Genomic DNA, 20,284 nt, shown 5'->3' on the forward strand with positions numbered 1-20,284 from the left:
CCGTGAAGCCGCTGTGCACAGAAATCTTGCAAAGGGACAATTGTAAATGGCTGGACAGCTGAGCTATCCCAGACCTGTGAACAGCTACATAAACGTGTTAAAACCAGCATGGAACTTTCATTAAGGCCCTGGATTACCTGATATTTGAGGAACTCCTAGAGGCTTTGATCTGTGTCCCCTTAACAGATTCTCTGCTGTATTCTGTGCTCAAGGGAGTGGCAAAGTGAAATGTGCTAGAGCCACCCAGGTCTCTGCCTGCCAGTCTGACTTGAGGAAAATTCCTTCCTGACCCCAAATATGGCAGTCAGTTAGATCCTGAGCATGTGTATGAGACCTACCAGCAAGATACCTGGGAAACAATTATCTGTAGAGTCTTAGAGCTTAGAGTCCTCCCCATGTAGTGTCCAGTCTCTGGCTGTTGGAAATATTTGCTAACAGCTGTTGCAAATAGGCAACATGCCATTGTAGGAGACCTCCTACCATCCTCTCTATAAATGTCTTAAGCTCAGTCTTGAAACAAGTTAGATTGTTTTTGCCCCCACTATTCCCCTTGGAAGGCTGTTCCAGAACTTCATTCCTCTGATGGTTAGAAACCTTCGCCTAAGCTTGATGGACAATTTCTATCCATTTGTTCTTGTGCCAACATTAGCCCTTAACTTAAATAACTCCTCTCCTTCCCTGGTGTTTAGCTCTTTCATGTATCGCTTGCTGGTTTGAGCTAGAGTAACTAGTGGACTCTCTGTAACTTGAAGTCTTTAAATCAAGATTTGAGGACTTCAGTAAATCAGCCGGAGGTTATGGGCCTATTACAGGAATGGAGGGGTGAGGTTCTGTGGCCTGTGATGGGCAGGAGGTCACATTAGATGATCATGATGGTCCCTTCTGGCCTTAAGATCTGAGTTCATGAGCACAAGGGCAGTGGAGAGGAGCATACAAAGATCTCTGGTGCATGGTGCAGTACCTTAAGATCTATGGTGCATGGTGCAGTACCTCTGGTGCATGGTGACACTGGACCACAGCTATATGGGGAAGAGAGGCTGAGCTGGGAGAAGCTGGTCCATTAGTGGGGTGGGGGCAGGAGCTGTATTATGGGAGCAGTGGGCAGAAGGGGGGTGTGGATAGAGAGCGCGTGTGAGAGAGAAAGCGATTGTATGTGGGCAAGGCAAGGTCTGGTGGAGGGAGGGAAAGCAACTGAACGGCCTTAAGAGCCAGTCAGTGGCCTCGGAGTGCAACGTTCAGCGAGGGAAGACCTCTGGGGAGCCCAACATGAAAGAGCAGCCATCCAATACGTGCAGCATCACAGCTGCCCCAGGCCTGGTCGGATTTGGCACAGCCACACCTGCGTTAAGCCGGCTCCAATGATGGCATAGGTGCCCAAAGCCAGGGAGCCATTCATCCGGCCTGGAGAGGATGTGACCGTTCCTGGTAGTGGCAGAGGCTCTCTCCCATTCTGTCCGCCACAGTGAGCTGAGGAGGTTACCAGCTGGATGGAGAGCGTGCAGCACTGTCCAGGTAGGGTTCCTGCTGCACAGTCTGTGGCAAGAAGCACCTCCTGTATCCCTGAATGGGCAAGTGTGGTCGGTTTCTTGGCTGCATTCTGACAAGGGGCGAAAGGTCGCTGCTTGCAACTGCAGGTCTGAGGTCACCGCTGATGTGAGGGGAAGGCTGCAAGGGAAGCGGGCTAACGGGGAAAGTGTAAGGGAATTCACCTCCTTAACAGCTGGACCTCAATGGTTCCCCCTGAAATTTTCACCTGGGTTCAAGTTAAGGGCTCTTCACCCCCTAGCAGACATAAGCACAGTGGTAGCTTCCCTGTGTAGCCTACTGGATGTATTGGGTTAAGAAATAAGTAGAAATTAGACTTCGGCCTAAATTAGGCTAAGTACAGAGGAGTATGGAAATTGAGTTGGCGTGAGCAAAAGTGAGAGAGAAGTTGTAGCTAGTAAGGTGAGAAAATTGAAGGTAGCAAGGACCTAAGCCAGGGTTATGTTGTGGTTCTAGCTGGTTTTAGCAGGGTTTTTAATGAGTGTTTTTTGAGAATTGCGGCTGTTTAATGAAAATGCTACCTGTACTGAGAGTATGGGAAAGACGTTGGTGCAGATGTTGATTTCAATCATGTAATGTAAAGAGCCAATAAAGAGGTGGTGGAAATGTAGCTATGGTAATAGGTAGGTTTTAATGTTAATTAGTCATAATGGGTTAGAAAAAGGAGTGGCCTTGCTACATTGGAGTGAGCTCCCGTTAACACCAAAAGGGTTCCGGTAGGTTACAAGGTTATAAGGCTGTACTTCATTCTGTTAGTGGACTGATGGTCCATTAATGCACCATTCCATCTTTGAACGTAAGTATCAATGTAGTACCTGCATAAATGGTAATCGTACACCTGTTTGCTTAACTACTACTTCTTCTTTTAAATGAAGTTTGGTTCTATCATTCAAAGTGTCATCCAGGGTCCTCTACAAAAGTATATTGTCTGTAACTGACCCTGGAAGCTCAAACCTGGAAACTAAGTTTGGTTGACTGCATCCTTAGCTTTAACAATATGAATTGGGAACATTTAAAAATCAAGGTTACGTGTGGCTCCTCTGGTGGTGCTGGGTTGTATGCGGAGCCCAGCAACAGTTTTCAGTGTGGTGTCGGTTGAACAGAAGGTACCAGCGACATTGGGCTGTATTTTTCCCCTGACTGTTTCCGGGACAGTGCTTGCGGACGATGAGCTCATCCTGCCTGAGAAAGCAAAGAACGGACTGGACGGAGCGGGAGTTGCTTAAAGCAGTTACTTGCCTTTTTCGCTGTCGAGCGTCCTTCCGAAGAGGAAGACGGTGCCGGCCATCACAGCTGCCAAAGTCAGGATCATCAAGAGCACAGCCCACCAGCGTGTCTGAGGGACGAGACCAGACCAGAACCCTCACGAGGGCCATCCGAGCACCTTCCACCCCAGCGGGAACCAACGAGAGCTCTGAAAACCAAGCCCTGAGCGTATGTCCCCCATACTCCCTTCCACCGTGATGCGCTTTCATCCACAGTGCTTTCCACGCAATCATTCACTCCTGGGAGGGAGGATGTTGTTACCTCCATTTAACAGGTGTGGAACAGAGGAGAGGCAGGTGAATTGCCCATGGTCACAGGCGAGCCAGGGGTAGGAACCCCAGATCTCAAGCCCCCTGTGTTAACCGCTCACTCCCCCCAGACTTGTAGATCTACAGACCTAGGCCCAGATCCTCAGAGGGGCCTGAAACTCTGGGGGAGAGAGGAGATGAGGGGGCAAAAGAATCTCATGCAGCTGCTTACCTTCATCCAGGCTGATATATCCTCCAGCTCGATGAAATCCAAGATGGAGTTCTTCACCCTGGCTATGGGTCCGTCTTCGTCCACGAGCCGACAGACGTGAAACTTATCGCAGTAGCCCATCCTGTCCCTGCAGGGCGTGCCGGGGGTCAGCGGGATGTGTGTGCCGTTGAAGTAACGCTCCAGCAGAGCAGAGGCTGTACTGGCACATGTGTGCGCTTGGCCTGGAGCAGGGGGTTGAAAAGCACGACTTTAGGGTTCGACACCGGGACGCGTGCCGTTCTGCTGGTTTGTCATATCCTGGAGCATGGGGGCTGTCTAAGCTGCGTATAAATAGATCACCGAGCACCCTGGAGAGCCTTAATCCTATTATAAAAAGAAGCTTTGAGGTTGCTTTTTTACCTCTAGGGAATAGGGCCATGCTACGGCCAGCAAAGGTTACTGTGTCAGGGCATCCTGGTCTAATACGTTCCCCTGCACTGCTGGCTCTTAAAGTCCATTGATGGCACAGAGCTGACAACGTCGCCCCCAGCCCTTGTCCTCCCTTGGCCCCAGGCTACTCCTCCTCCTCTCACTCTAGGAAAAAGCCGCGCCAGGGCTTTGCGGGCAGCCAGCCGGATTGCGTACCTGGCTGCTGGCAGCAGAGGTGGCATTTCTCCCGCCTGGACGTGCTAACGCAGTCGCATTGCTCCAGGCCGTGCTTGATGCAGAGGGATCCGAGGCAGAGCTACAGTATCATAAAAGGGCTGGTTTGAGGAATAAGCGATGGGATTTATGCAGGGGGAGGGGGGTTACCCAGGGTGAGGGATCTGTCCAGAGCAGAGGGACCCAGACCCTCACTAGTACTTAGGCACCTAACTCCCATTGAAGTCGATGGGGAATTAAGCACCTAAATACCTTTGAGGATCTGTGCCAGTGTGTAGGCCTGAGCTTTTTATACAAATGCTGGTTCCATTTAATGGGGGGGAACAAATGTGTCCCCAAGTCCAGTTTGATTGAATCTAATTTCCAATGGAAGGTGCCTGGTTGACTGGATTCCTCCGTTCACCTCAATAGCCGCAGAGCAAACCGCGAGGGGTGACAACATAGGGCTGGGTGGCCAGGATCAGACTCTGGGTCTGTTTAGCCCAGTATCTTCCCTATGGCAGGGGCCAGAACCAGCTACTTCAGAGGAAGGTGGAAGAAACCCAGGAGCAAGCACTTCTGGCATAACCCGCTCACAGGGAATGCTGGTTCCACACCCACATTCATTAGAAGGTTGGTTTATGCCCTTATGCAGGACGGTTTAAATCCCTCCCAACGCTTTTGTTGCAGCTCTGGAAATCCCTGCTCTGCAAAGGTTCAATCCCCTTTTTGACTTCTGCTAAACTCAGCCCTAGAGATCTCTAGTGGCATTGAGTTCCGCAGGCTAATTGTGCCTAACATGGAGGAAGCCAGCATTCCTGCTGCCCGTGCCAGACCTGCCCTGTGGATGATTAAAGGACGGCAGCCTCCAGGCCTGTCAATCATGCATTAAGCACAGTTATTGCCCAGCCATTGCGCTTGGTCTTTTCCAGCTCTTAGTTTCTCCAACTGCCTCAGGCCCCTGGGGGTGCTTTGGTTGGCTCTGAGCACTAACCCCATTTAAGCAGATCCGTGTCCCCATGCTGCAGAGAGTGTAATTGGCTTCGGGAAGGGGAGCGGCGCATTCAGCTGTTTGCCCAGAGCAGGTGCTCTCAAAGGTGCAATCCGTCTCCTCGTGGCAGAGCTCCCCTTGGAGTTTATAGACACATTCATGGCTGCAGCACAGGCCCTGGCTTGAGCTGGAAGAGTGAGAAATGTATATATAAACACCTGTAAGTAAAAAACAATGTTACGGAGCTGCAGGCTATGACCTGAACCATAACTGCCCTAGGCCAGCTCCCATGCTGCTCTTCGCTCTGGTCCAGTGCTCGACACCCTCCCAATTCATTTTTAGGTGGGTTTGGTTAGCCGAGGTTGTATTTGTCTGGCGGTTTGAGCGTGGGGCCCTGGGAGCCAGGACTGCTGGGTGCTATGCTCAGCGCTGCAAAGGGAGTGGAGACTAGTGGTTAGTGCAGGGGAAAGGCAGGCAGGGCTCCTGGCTTCTCTACCCAATTCTGCAACTGACTCGCTATCAAGTCCCTTCAACCCAGACCTTCCAAGGGATTTAGGCACCTACACTGATTTCAAGGGGAGTTAGGTGCCTAAATTTGAGGCGTGGGCCTCAGTTTCTGCCTCTGACAAATGGGTCTAATAATACCCAGTGGGGCAGGGAGTAAATAATGAAGGTTAGCTCTGGATGAAGGTGGTGTAGAAATGGAAGGCAGTGGCTTCTGGAATCAAATGGGAGAAGACGCCAAGACCCGTAGCGTAATTGTACCCAGAGCCAGCCTTTCTCCCAGTAGTGACTCAGGGAAGGTACAGAGACTGTAAAGGGCTGGGGAGGGGCACCTTCTTGGAGCAAACCCAAGGGGCTTTGATTGGGCAGGAATTAAACACATCCTATGACTGTTATTCTGCCTCCCTGCCCTGTCCGGCTTGTTCATCTCCTCCGCCTGCCTTGTAGGCTGGAAGCTCTTTCAGGCAGGGGCTGTCATTTCCTAGATGTCCGTGAAGCCATCTGAGCTCTCCCAGGAGAGGATGGTTCAGTGATTTAAGCATCAGGTCTGAAAATGCCTAGACACCGTGGAATCACAGGGTCAGAGCCCAACAAGGCGTCAGATTCACGGTGCCACGTTCCGTGAGGTTTATTACGTGGGGGCCTCTTGGACGCGTCTCGTAACTAACACAGCTCGCTCCCTGCAGTGCCCAGTGAGGGCAAGAACGCACCCTCAAAATGCACCTTTTAAGTAACCTTTGGCATCTCCAACAAACTGCCATGTGGGGGATTTTGGAACAACTGTAAAACAAGTGCCCCCTCCAGAGTCTGCATGGGAGGGGAAAGAACCACTGATCAGACACTGTGGACCAGTGGTTCTCAACCAGGGGTACCTGTACCCCTAGAGGTACTCAGATGTTCCAGAGGGTACATCAACTCATCTAGCTATTTGCCTGGTTTTACAACAAGCTACATAAAAAGCACTGGCGAAGTCAGTCCAAACTAAAATTTCATACGAACCCTGACTTGTTTATACAGCTCCCGGTGCTGTACACTGAAATGTAAGTACCATATTTATATTCCACTTGATTTATTTTATAATTATATGGTCAAAATGAGAAAGCCAGCCATGGTTCAGTACTAGTGTGCTGTGACACTTGTATTTTTATGGCTGATTTTGTCAGTGAGTCGTTTTGAAGTGAGGTGGAACTTGGGAGTAGGCAAGACAAATCAGACTCCTGAAAGGGGGACAGTCGTCTGGAAAGGTGGAGAGCCCCTGCTGGAGACGCCTACCTGCACTGCACTCCTGGCTTCAGCCTACACCGGATGCCGTTTGGCTCCTTGGCAGCATAGCAACAAGGATCAGAGTCATTGTTGCCCACGTCGCATTCCTCCCCGGGATCTACAATTTGATTCCCACAGATGGGGCGGTCAGTTTCTGCCAGGGGAGGAGAAAAACAGCCATCATCACAATGGTTTCCCTATCTCGAGATGCAGCCATACCAGGTCAGATCATTGGACCAGCACGTCTAACAGTGGCATACCTTTGATGCTTGGTGACAATAGCCAATGATGCCTTAAAGTTGTTTTTTACGATGATGTGTATTGCGGGAAGGGACGGGGAAGAGCAGAATTTCTTATCTGGCCCGTGTCCCCTCTGCTTGTGCCCTGACGTGTGAGCTTTGCTTGACCTTTATTTTGAGCATATTTTGTCCTTGGTCCTAAAATTACTCAGCCCTTTTATAAAGTCTAGCTGCAGTGAGTCTTTCCAAACTTACCAGCTGTCAGTTTCATGGAATAACCCCTTATTCCTCTAATATGGTACTGCTAAAAAGAGAGACTGAACAATCGTCGTTGGCCCCTTCCAAATGTTAAATACCCCAGTCAAGGCCTCTCTGAATCAATCTCTCTATCCCTATGCACATCTATCTCTTCTTCCCGCCCTCCCATACACACATCTGTTTAATCACCATAATATTCTATTCTAATCATGAATCATCACCCCATCGTTGTGATATCCAGCTGCCTCACCCAGATTAATAATTCTAGATTTTGGAAATATTTTGCCATCTGTGAGACCTGCCTCCAACTCCGGTGAAGCAAAATTTACCCCTTTATTATAAAATCCTTCCCAGATTAAGAGCTCTCTTGGCCCTGAGCAAAGAACCCGTGAATTATCTGCAATGCATGCTGGGTGGAATTTAAACAATTCAAACACAGCTACCGGGTCTTACCAACAAAGCACCTGTCCTTCTTGGCTCTTAGGATGTTCCCGATGTATTCAATGCTGCACGGGGAGAATTTGTCGTTGTTGTACTGCCATCCGTCTGTGGCGTAGCTGAACATCAGGTAGTTCCCATGCGTGGTGTCGAAGCTGAAACGGGCGCATTCCTCACTCTCATCATGCTGAAACAGAAGATCAGACTCTTTGAATACAGGAACAGAGATCGCGCTGATTCTATTGTCTGAACATAAAAACGTGGTTAGAATCTTAGAGGCCCTTAGATGTTCATATGCAGTACAATCCTTTCATGTTATTAATATGTAACAGAATCATCATAATACATGGCTATAGCACATTTCATCTCAAATTGTTTCACAGACTTTATATAGTCAGTGTCATCTAGTGTCCTACGCTTCAAAAGCCCTGGGTTCCAGTCCTGGCTCTGCTCTCACCTGCTGGGTGACCTTGGGCAAGTCCCTTCCCTGCTCTGTGCCTCAGTTTCCCCTCGCAGCCTTTGGCTTGTCTATTTTTAATAAAATCCAAGAAAACACCCCCCCAAACTCCTCCCCCAAGCAGAGTTCTGACCCCAAAAAGGGAGAAGTGCCACAGACTCTGCAAAGTCTGCTAGGGACTTCGCTATTGCTATTGATTTGACATGGAAGGTGCTTAGACAGCAGAATAAAACCCTGAGATAGACAAGACAGTAGGCTCTTCAGAGCAGAGTCTGTCTCTTCCTATGGGTATATACAGCACCTAACACAATCAGTCTCTGATCTCAGTTGGGCTCTGTAGCAACACTGCATTGTTGTTTATATAATTATCTTGCATATTAACAATATATTATTCATAATACAGTGTGTAATGAATAACAACAATAATAAAGCGATGGCACAGGAATGGTTCACTCAACCAAATGCAGCCACCTCTGGGGTAGAACACAGCAGCCCAACACCACCCAGTTTCATCATCCACCTGCTGCCATCCCTGATAGTTGCTCTCTTCAGGCAACTTTTCCAGCATCTCCGGGATCAGTGAGGGTCCTGAGGGAGGACAAAGGCCTGAGGAAGATCCCGCATCCCACCCCCAGCCAATGCAAAAGGCGCCATGGGATCTTTACCGCTTACCCCGAGCAGGCAAGAGCTTGGGTTTTAGCATCTCGCCTGGAAGAGCAGCTCAACACAGCCCAGCAAGTCAGTGTTTCTGTCTCATGGAATCTGAGCCTAGACTTAAACCTCTGGTTCAGGGGAGCAAGTTATTGTAAACCCGAGGTCAGCCCCTCTGACTCAGCGTCCACACAAGCCAGTAAACTCACCCCTCATTACACAAGCTAGTAACCCAGCAAATCCATCAAGGCAGACTCCATGGTTCTTTCACGTTACAAATCCTAATGAAATATTACAAAGCCCTGGGCTTCGTCATACAAGCCAATAAGTGAATTCAACAGCAATATACACCTATCCAGTCACGAACAAAGCCCCAGCCACTCACCCTCCTGGAGGCGTGCGAAAGCGTTTGAATGCCGGCCATTTGGCAGCTTGGCTGCTGCACCCAGCTTCCTCGAAGCAAGAGTTTGAAAAAACTAGGGAACAAGCCAAGGCTGCAAGGTTTGGGGGTGCTCAGAACCCAGGGTTTGTTCCGGACACATTTCCAGAACTAAGGTGTATCCCTGTTTAGGGCTGGATCCAAAATCAATGGAAAGATACCCAGTGACTTTATTGGACTTTGGAACAGCCCTGTGGGAAATGAAGATGGGCCAGTGGCTAAGGTATTAGCCCAGGGCCCCTCCAGACCTGGGTTCTATGCCAAATTCCCTCTGTGAGCTTGCATCTGCTCTGTACCTGTGTTTGTAAAGTGCTTTGAGATCCCTGGGAAATGTAAACTATTATTGCTGTTCTCTCCGCCAAGCAACTGGTTCGGCTATTTGTCAAAGGGGAGGCTTTCAGGCCAACACCTGCCTTTGCTTTTCAATGTCACGCCCACTGTGTCATGCACCCGCTGTACTCACCGGAGCTCCCAGGCTGTGGCCAAGTTCATGGGCTAGAGTGATATGGAGAATCCTAGGAGGCAAATATTGGCCATATTTCTGCAGCGTGATCAAGCCAGTGTTCAGAGACACCTCCTTGCCCCGGAATTTCCTGTGTTTGGAACATATCCCCCCCAAGTCGCCTGAAACAGAAAGGAAAAACAGACGGTCTTGGTGACGCAAGCCGGAAAAGCAGGGAGCAAAGCACCTGGGTCTGGAAGCTGCTCAGAATGCAGAACGCCTGCAGATTTCAAGCCAGTGTTCTGCACTTGGACCAGCTACAGGTCTGGGGGGAGGGGGGGGCTGTGGGATGATGTAAAAGACAAAGTCTCAGACTGTTGATCTAGCACAATAGGGCCCTGTTCATGGTTGCGGCCTTTAAGTACTACATGAATATTAACAGCGCTAGCAGGTTTCAGTTTCCTATCAGAGGAGAACGCAGTGAGGCAGAGGGCGTGCGCTTTCCAAGTGCTGCTGGTTTATACCACCTGCCCTTGAGCAGAGATGGTCACGAACAGCATGCAGGCAAGGCCTCTGTCAGAACTCTCCGCCCAGACTCCAATGCTGCAAGCAACTCGTCCCCAATCATCAACTCTAGTTAGAGACACTCAGCGCAGAAACTCTCTTGCTATTTGCAACAGCTCCCCCATGTGAGCCTGCATCACAAAACCAAACAACACATTTCTGTAACCACTACACACTGAGCACATGCTAAGAAAAAGAACACTTAAGACTATGTGTAACAGTGCCACCTGGTGGCTCCAGTAATAATAATGATCCCACTTATCATTGGACAAAACATTATACCAATAACCAAAAGCTCTTTCTTACCAGCTTGTCCATTAAAAGCAATCCCAAGAACGCCGCTGTAATCCCTGTCAGTGAGGAGGTAGGAGAGACAATAGCTATTCCAGTTGGAACCCGAGTGCAGCATCAGCAGCATTTCTGGGCCAATGAAAGGTGACTCCATAGAGCCAGAAGGATGGTTCTCCTGGATTATCTGTAGAATGGACACAACACAAGCCAGCCAGCCAGGCGATTACTGCCTGTGACGCAGAGCAGGGGAGACGCCCAATGAAGACTGCAATTGCTACCACCATAAATGAGATTTGAATGCGCAACCTGAGAGTGAAAGACCCCTGACCCATCCAGGCCCCTTCAAATCACCTCTTGTCAGGCCAGTTTTCATTCACCTCCACACTGCCCGCTAGAAAATTCAATCTGAAACCCGTCTGCCCTGGCGTTTGAGTTTTGAGACAAACCCAGCTCTAAGTGCCCGGTCGACTTACATTGAGGGTTTTCACTTTGAAGTCGATGTGCCTGATACCGTCAAAATTTGCACCTTCGTAAATTGCATTCACAGCTTTTATGTAGCTAGCAATCTGCAGGGGGAGACAAATGTTCATATGACCAAAAAAAGCACCCACGCTTTTTGTGACTGGAGCAGGACTCAGAAGATCGGGGTTTTATTCCTGGCTCTGCTATGGGCCTGCTGGATGACCTCAGGCAGGTCATGTCAACTATCTGTGCCTCGGTTTCCCCATCTGTAAAATGGAGATCTTGATACTGACATCCTTTGTGACGCGCTCTCAGATCTGCTGATGAAAAGCACTCGATGAGAGGGAGGGATTATTTTTATTCTCCTCACGTGTGAACTGATCGGACGCATAAAGAAAAATGCGGGTAGCAGGTCTTATTGTTCTTGCTCTGATGGGGGAAAAAAAGGATTCCGCTTTACAGAAGGTTAGTCCACAATCTAATGGACATTGTTTTAGCAAAATGCTACAGCGAGCCCTACAGGGCAGAAGTGATCCCCCTGGCAGTTCCCCTGACAATAATATACCTAAAACGTCTTCTTATTTCTAGGGCACTTGTCCCTAAAGGCCCCATCCATGATCAGGGCCCGTGGTGTTAGATGCAGGACACACAGCGCTCGTAATCTAAATGGGCAAGGGAGACAAAGGAATTATTATGATGCCCATTTTACAGGTGAGGAACTGGGGCCCAGAGAGATTAAATGACTCGCCCTAGGTCATCCAGGATGTTGACAAAGGAGACAGGAATTGACCGCAGATCTCCTGAGTCTAAATCCAAAAAAACCCCTCTCGAACATAAGTTGATGCTGCTTTGTAGTTTCAGTTGTACAGCTCACATCTGCAAGACCTGGTCCACACTTAAAATTGGATCGACCTAGCTAGGGGGCTCAGGGCTGTGAAAAATTTCACTCTCTGAGCACTGCAGTTAGGTTGAACTAAACTCTGCTGTAGACACGGTTAGGTCGACAGAAGAATTCTTCCATCCATCTCTTGGAGAGGTGGATTACCTACATCAATGGGAAAATCCCTTCTGTTGACGTAGGAAGCTGTGCCACTGTAACGTAGACATGGCCTAACCCCTTTCACGGTGTTGGCTTTGTACTGTTAAACAGCTGCCAAGTTCCTCCACCAGAGGTGGCTGCATTGCAGTGGTGGGTGAATGGATGGGATGCGAAGGTGCCATTTAAACACTAACATCATTACAATGGCGACATTTTATACAGCAAGACAAGCATTTTAGTAGCATGATATTTGTCAAATGTTCTTTTTGGATTACACAATGAACATTAATAAATATTAATTAAAAACACCCAGTTTCTTACCTGAGCAATCACTGCTTCTATAGTGCCAAATCTTTGGTAGAACAAGTAGTCAGCTTGAAGATACAGCAAGCAGGACGTCCTAGAGTAATCCAGACTCCTTCTCTGCCTCTCCAAGGTTTCTCCCTTTTCGGCAAGAGTTAAGAAGTGCCTAGTAAGATCCTCAGTTAAAGTTGAACAAAACAGCAGCAACTTCGGTTACGAACATAGGCCCTGATTCAGCAAAGTCAAGGGGATTGATGCAGGTGCATAAAGCCAAGTATGTGCTTAATGCTCCACTGAACAGCGATGCTTTGCTAAATCAAAGTCATCGGCACTGACTGAGTGGATCAGACCAGTGGTCCGTCTAGTTCAGCGTCCTGCCTCTGAGAGGAGCCAGAACTGGTTGGTCCAAAGGAAACCGCAAGCACAAATGGATGTTTATGGACTAGCCTGCCATAGTTTGCTCACAGAGGAAATTCCTTCCTAGGACTCATGTTAACCTTTAAATTTGTTCCAGTTCATCTGGGTTCCCATCCTGAGACCTGCCTTCAAAGCCAACTCAAAACTTCAAAGCCAAGTTCAGCTGAAAGCCACCCACGTTTTGGCTGGTGTCCGATGGAAGCCAGAGACAGATGAGCGGCTGACTGGCAAACCACAATGAAGCGTGTTTCTAAGGGCTTTCATCTCCCTCTGCAGCGCCAGCATGGGGCACCGGCATAGCGCACCTAATCAATTCCCTGCCATTGCAGGGGCAACGGGCAATGGTGCACCTCAGTCTCTCCTGCTCTTTGCCTGTGGCACACAACAGTTTAGTCTCCTGAGGACTGGGGTGCTTTGATCTAACTAAGGTTACTGGGATCAATATAGGGGTATCTCGGTGAAATGTAATGGCCTGTGAGCAGGAGCGTCGCCAGCTTTTCTGCCGCCCTAGGCGGCGGAAGGTCCCGCCCCAAAATGCCGCCCCTCACAGAGGCGTCGGAAGGTCCCGCCACCGAAATTCCACCGCAGTCGCCGCCCCCCAAATTGTAGCACCCTAGGCGACCGCCTAGATTGCCTAATGGGTGGCGCTGGCCCTGCCTGTGATATACAGGAGGCCAGACTAAATGTATATAATGGTCCCTTTGGACCTAAAACTCTAGAAGCTTGGCCCAGGGTTTTGGAATTATAATTTGCCTCAAGACTCAGGGATTTTGTTTGCCTGGACTAAACTAAATATGGGCCCAAACAACTGCCTCTCTCTCCCCCCACCCCCACCCCGACCCACCCACATCTTAACTCTCCCAAATAAAGCTGAGAGAAAAGTTTCACATTTTGAAATTTCAATGAACTTTTGAATTGGGGTGGGGGGAAAGCAGGAAAAAACTGTTGATGGCATGTTTGCAGTCTCTCTCTCACCCCCCCCCCCCCACACACACACACTTTTTGTCTCCAGCTTGCAAACATTTTTTTAAATTTCAGGTTTCGGACAAAATTGCAAATTTCAAAAATTCACCAAAAAACGTGGGGAAATGTTTCAATTTTTTTTTTAAACCAACCAACCAACCAACCTACTCTTCTCCCAAATACAGAGGACGTTCTGAGCTGGACCCCGCATTCTCAGCCATATAATTAGCCTTCTTTCTCGCTGGGAACCCACAGACCATAACAGTTAGCTAGGAAAGAGAGATCCAGGCCTCTGAAAAGCGAAGTCCTTAGAATTCCATCATGTCACATTCTACACAGACGTATTCAGTGAATTCAAAGCAATCAATGCCCCCGGGCAGTCTTTTTTTTTTTTTTTTTTTTTTTGCAGCACAATCATTGCTTAAAATTATTTCATTTCCACGTAAGATGCTTCTCTTCAATTTCACTTCACCTTTAATTTTAGCTCTTGCTGGAAATTCTGCAAGACCTGATGTGTTCTCCTTGTCAAAGGAGCAGAGTCTGGATCTTCTAAAATGGAATAATCTAGAGCAGAAATTCAGATGTTACTCAAAGAAATATCACAATGGGATGATACGCAAAACGAGCCACGTCACTTCCAAACACCCATGGGCAATACTGAGCGTGCTTGTGGCAGAGGATTGGGGATCAGGACTCCAGGGCTTTATTCCCAGCTCTGGGAGGGCAGTGAAGCCCAGTGGCTAACGCAAGGGTAGATTGGGAGTCAGGACTCCTGAGTTCATTCCCAGCTCTGCCACTGACTAGCTGGATGACTGTAGATGTGTCAGTTCATTTCGCTGTGCTTCAGTTTTCCCACATGCAAAATGGAACATCAGAATGCACCGTTGAAACGGGGTTTGCGAGTCTTAATGACTGTATTCAGTGTTTACGAAATCCTTAGAGGTCAAGAGGGGGAAGTGCAAAGGGAACAGGCCACCACAGCAGGGGAGACTGAAGTGCCAAGAATCGTTTTACTATGCTCAGTCGTGCCAAAGCCGAGTTGAGGACTCACCAATGTCGCTTTCATGGTGGATGAGAGCATGGCCTGGCGACGTCACATTGCTGGCAGATGCACCAGGAGCCTCCACGTAGTAGGTGCCATTCTTGGTTCTGATAAACCCTTCGAAAAGGCCATTGATGATGGCACCATGGCAGAAAGATCCAGGCTCGTCTGTTTTCAGGCATCCAGACATAGACAATGAGAAGGAACCTTGACCTGGTTCCGCCCCCCGGTAACTGAAGGGCCTGCCTGGGGTTAATAACTATGGATCAGCTGTTCATATCTAGGCTGACTGGCCCCTGGATTCTGGGTATAGCTCGTCACCAAGGTGTGGAGCAAAAGGCAACCTTATTCCAGAACCCACTACCGTGGCTGTTGTAGGGCATGTAACCCTCTGCCCCTGCCAATTCTAGCACTCTGGGCTTGCCTCAGCATTCGGGCTCCAGCGTCACTCATTGCTGGGGGGGAGGGGAGGGGTTGCCTGCTACAATGTCCACGGGGGGTCACTCCAGAGCAAATCAACTGGCTCCCTGTCCTCTGGACTCCCTGCAACGTTCCCAGCCACTGCTGATCCCAACGTTCCAGGATGCACCAGACTGAACTCAGCCCCCCCATGCAATACTGCTAGTCCTGGGAACGTTGGCAGTGCCCGGCACAATCAAACCAGGTGCCCAAATCGCTGTCAGTAAGGATGGGAGCTGCATTAGTGTCTGTGGAACAAGTCTGATGGGGCTCAGTTAATGTGCCAGCAGGTAGGTGCCCACAGCACAAAACCACCAGCACAACTAAGCGGAAAGACCTGAAAGAGAAGGGGCCCTGGAGTAGGAGCTCCCGTCTCTTCCAGGTCGGAGGATCAGGCTGCATGCCCTGCTCTGACTATCCTATCGCAGGATTTCATTCTGCAGGGCTATATCTAATTTTTACCTTGCAAGACACCAGAGTAAATGAAAGAAACATCTGCAGGCTCTGAGGTGGCCTTCCCGGTTATCTCAAAGTCTCTGGTGAAAGCACTCGTGTCCCTGCTTAACCTCAGCTTGAATATCCTGGAAGGTAAGCGAAAAGGTGAAGAGTGAGTCACAGGACTACAGGGGTGCTGGTCTGTGACTGGAGCTCCCAGGCGCTACCACAGTACAAATGATCAGTACTAATAACGCTATGCATACAATCTGAAACAAAGCAGGATAGGCAAATGTATTCCCTCAGTTCCTGCAACAAAAGTGAAGGTCCCTACAGTACAGAGCCCCTTGATTTCCGATTATTATTGGGCTGCAAACCACAGTAACTTTAAGCCAAGCAGGATTTTACCCATATGCATACACTGTCCACAAAGACATGGAATCATGTGACACGACACCCCATATTCATCCTAGTAATATTATGATATGATTCTGGCATAGCTGTGATGCATTTTGTACAAGATGGGTCATGTCAGGTGTCATTGGGAAAGTTATGATTTGCCGAATATGATTATCCTATTTGTATGCGTGCATCATTTTTGGATCCGAAGTTATGACAATGGGTCTGCATTTCAAATGGGCTTACTCTGGAAAACACCCACAGGTACAACAACGAAGAAGTCAGCCAGTGCTAATGGCTCATTGACAAAGACAATGGGCTGTGGAATAGCTGAACCTTCCTGTGAACGTTCGGCCAGCCTGTAAGTTATGGCTGCTATAACTTTTCAAGGGCATGTGACCCAGACCACATGACTCTGAGCTTCATTCTGGGGTGTCGGTTAGGGTGACCAGACAACAAGTGTGAAAAATCGAGACAGGCGGTGGCAGGTAATATGCGCCTATACAAGACAAAGCCCCAAATATTGGGATTGTCCCTATAAAATCAGGACATCCGGTCACCCTAGTGTCAGTATTTTTTTCACAAACTGGTCTGGCAACCAAGTTTGAAACAAAGGGTTCCCGCCACATGCTAAAGCTATATAAGGCAGGGAGTGACATCTTCAATTGTTCTTTACTCCCCTAGGGGAGAGGGATAGCTCAGTGGTTTGAGCATTGGCCTGCTAAACCCAGGGTTGTGAGTTTTTGCTAATTCCTACCCAATCTGTCTAGTATCTTAGGCTTAGTTTGCGTTTTTGTTTATTTACAAGGCAATCTGCTTTGATCTGTTTGCTGTCACTTAAAATTTATCTTTGTAATTCATAAACTTATTTTATGTTTTAATCTAAACTAGTAGGTTTGGAGTGAAGTTGTGGGAATCTTAGTTCAAGGGGCAGGAGCTGTTGCTTTTCCTCCCCACATTGAGGGAGGGGCGAACTCTATGAGCTTACGCTGTGCAGTTCCCTGTGCAGCGCAAGACGGCATAACTCTGGGTTTATCCTCCAGCCGGCGGTGTGTGGCTGGTCAGAGAGTCTGCAGCAGGGTGCGTCCCTGCCTGGGTGAAGGCTGGTGGAAGTGTAAGACCGGGAGCGGGTCCAGCAGCTTGTCACCTGGGCTGGTGGGTCAGGGGGGCTCAGTGATACCCCAGTTCCAGGTGGCACCCCGGGGGGAACCCGTCACAAACGTACCTCTGATAGGCTTGGAATTCTAGCTGGATGGTTTTTTCATGCTCTTCTGTGGCTCTTTTTGCCCTCTGATGCATCCATTCTAAAGCTGCTCTGTCATAAGCCACTTTCTCCTGGTACTTCACAAACGGCCTTAAATACTCAACGCTATTGACTAAAAAGGGAGGAAAAAGACATAAAACAGGAACGCAGGTTTTGAAAGGAGTAGGTTTGCATTTGCTCTAGTCCTTGAGGAGGAAGAACTGGTCTAGTGGTTAAAGCACAGGGCGGGGAACTCGGGGGGTGTCTGCATTGCAGCTGAGGGCAAATCTCCCAGCCTGGATAGACTGACCTGTGCGAGCTCCGCTCAAACTAGCACACTAAAAATAGCCAGGTGGACATGGCTGCCTGAGTCCAAGCCCACCTGACACCCTGAGTCTGAGCTCAGCTAGCTAGCCTGGGTGCTGCTGCCTCCGCCACCACGTCCACATTGCTCTTTTCAGCCACCTAACACATGTCCGTCTACCTGGGCTAGAAGCCACGCTCCCTTGTGCCGGGTAGACAAACCTTAAGAGGCTTGTGTTCTGTTCCTGGCTCTGCCAGAGATTCCTTGTGCGACTTCGTTGCCTCAGTTTCCCCATTTGTAACAACAGCAGTGCTCGTGAGACTTAAGGGCGACCTAGTCACGTACAGGGTTAGAGCTGGGTGAGACTTAAATAACCCACTTAATAAGCCCTCTCCCAGCCCTGCTCCCTCAACAAAAATCCGCTTGTCATGGATACACCTGACTTGCTGGTTCTCCGCAAACGGCGCACGACTGCAGTCCGTGCAGAAGCAAAACAGTTTTTCCCACACAAAGGCTGCAGTGACCTGGCACAAAGTTTCAGCTTAGGTGTGTGATCCCTGAATGCATTTCTCCCCTTTTCATCCACAAAGTTCCTGCAATACTCTCTCTCCTCAAAGACCCCAGTACGCAGATGGGCATGGATACCCCAGCACGCACAGGAACCTGCGGTAGCTCTAGATGCTGTATAAGTAAAGATGGGGTGGGAAGGTGGCCTGGGAGGGACAGTGGCATGTTCTTTTTTCAGTTGGGTTAAAGAAAACCAAATCAGGCAAATTTCAATTTTTCCATGTGGCAGGACAATCCTCGGTTTATAACATTAAAATAAACCCAGGGCTAGTGTCAAAAATGGGACTGATTTTTCCGTTGCTGAAAAGAGCTGTTTGGAGTTATCAGACCCCCTCATGCACAGGAGCGCCATCCTGCCAGCTCCATGCAGGGGCCTAGACAGGCTGGGAGTGGGAGAAAGTCTCTAGCTAGCTACGGTCCTGACACGGCCCCCATGGCTGTAGTATGTGAGCATCTCACCATCTTTAATGTATTTATCCTCACAACTCCCCTGTGGGCTAGGGAAATGCTAGTGTCCCCAATGGGGAAACTGAGGCACTGACCGACCAAGGCCTAGATTCTCAAAGGTATTTAGGCATCTAAGTCCCATTGAAATCAGTCAAAGTTAGGCACCTAAATCCCTTGGACTTGCCCATGGTCACAGGGAGTTTGTGCTGAAGCAGGGACTTGAACCAGGTCTCCTAAGTCATAAACCACTTCATCGTCCTTCCTCCCTTCAGCCCCTATGCTGCTTGGTTCAGAGGCTGCTCTGCTCACCAGTCTGGGGAGCAGGAACCACTTCTTTCCAGGACAGTGGAGGAGGATGCAGACTTCACATGTACACGGGGGCTGGTCCCTGCACCTGAGTGCGGAACGGGTGTATAACCCTACTGTCCTGGCCTTTGCCTACATGCGCAAGTTACATGGGCTTAAGTAGAGGTGTGATTTGAAACTGATTTAGCGAAGCCAGTGCAAAGCCCTCCATGGGCTTATTTTGGTTAGGTACGGGTGTAAAGCAAACTGAAGGAAGAGCATCCACACGGGGGTTGGGCTAGTTTAAAAACTGATTGGCAGTCAACCAATGCACCCATTCACCGAGTAACATTCTACAAGCACTTTGCACTGGTGCAAATGACAGCACAGGGGGGCCAGACAATGGAGAATCTGAGTTCAGTCTTAACACTCAGGGCCCTGACAGTGGGCTCCGCCCCTACTTATCTGGTCCAGAGCTTAGGTGAATAGTCCGGACCAAATAGTCCAGGTTTGCAGCATGCCTACAAGAAGTTAACTTGTTTGTCGCCTCTTTGTTATTCTTCCCTCCATAACATTTGCTACTAATTTGCTGAAATATTTCCTGTGCTCTCCCTCAGCCCAGCTGGTGAAAAAGGGCTCTGTGACAATCATCTTGTAGGGAACCAGCTGTTTATCGGCTCCTACGGATTCTCAGATCAAATGTGCTCCATTTCCTTTCCCCTCAGGAGAGGTCTGATCCTGAGGCCCAGATCCCCAAAGGTATTTAGGCCCCGAACGCCTGTTGAAACCAGTGGGAATTAAGCATTAACACCAGCAACTCCCCCCAGAGGTGAGTGAAAAGTTCGGGGGTTAACATGGAACGCCAGGAGGCAGGACCTCGGCTGGTGACGTCACTAGGGCTACACCAGTTTTCACAACTGTGGGCCAGGCCCACTATGTTTCCGATCAGGTACTTTTTTCATTATCTACAAAGGATACACTGGAAATCTCTAGGACTGGCCTCAGAAGTCTGTCTAATGAGCAGTTAGTAATGACGAGCCCGTCTCCTCTTACGCCCCTTTCACACTCGTCTTACATCATGGGCCGCAGAGGTTACTCCTCATTGAGGCCAGATTGCCCTCAAGCGCCGTAACTTTGGCAGACTATTTCCCTCCTTGTACAGGGGCCGTTATGAGACCCAGCTAAGGAATCCCAATGGGACCTGGCTTGGTTCCTTTGCGAACAGGGCTGCTGCTGGCCGGCAGCCCCTCTGCTGTGAGGAAACCACATTTGCAGTCATTCCTCGCTGCACTTCTCAGATATCAAACCGCGAGAAAAACGAGCAAAAAATCTGCTTACCTGAGCCGCCGCTTTGGGCAATGACCAGGCTGCACAGAGCTAGACTAGCAAAGCACCGAGGAGCAATCATGGCGTTGGCAGAGGTACGTTCCGTTTGAGGTGCGTCAAGCGAAGGGATTCTTCACCCCAGGG

At 49.2% G+C, this 20,284-nt stretch overlaps 1 protein-coding gene across 1 annotated transcript; it reads right to left on the reverse strand.

Moving 5' to 3' along the window:
• Positions 1 to 2,776: 2,776 nt before the first annotated feature.
• Positions 2,777 to 20,245, reverse strand: LOC117868878 (disintegrin and metalloproteinase domain-containing protein 10-like). Its single transcript, XM_034755241.1, has 15 exons — positions 20,153 to 20,245; positions 17,194 to 17,344; positions 15,597 to 15,715; positions 14,685 to 14,843; positions 14,106 to 14,197; positions 12,272 to 12,394; positions 10,923 to 11,015; positions 10,465 to 10,633; positions 9,616 to 9,776; positions 7,621 to 7,792; positions 6,680 to 6,824; positions 4,907 to 5,090; positions 3,916 to 4,015; positions 3,292 to 3,512; positions 2,777 to 2,881 (listed from the first exon to the last, which is right to left on the reverse strand). The coding sequence occupies exons 1-15, from the start codon at positions 20,220 to 20,222 to the stop codon at positions 2,777 to 2,779; spliced, it is 2,064 nt and encodes a 687-aa protein (XP_034611132.1). The 5' UTR covers positions 20,223 to 20,245.
• Between the last annotated feature and the right edge of the window lie 39 nt (positions 20,246 to 20,284).

This window comes from Trachemys scripta, chromosome 22 (genome assembly GCF_013100865.1).
Source record: "Trachemys scripta elegans isolate TJP31775 chromosome 22, CAS_Tse_1.0, whole genome shotgun sequence".
NCBI lineage: Eukaryota > Metazoa > Chordata > Testudines > Emydidae > Trachemys > Trachemys scripta.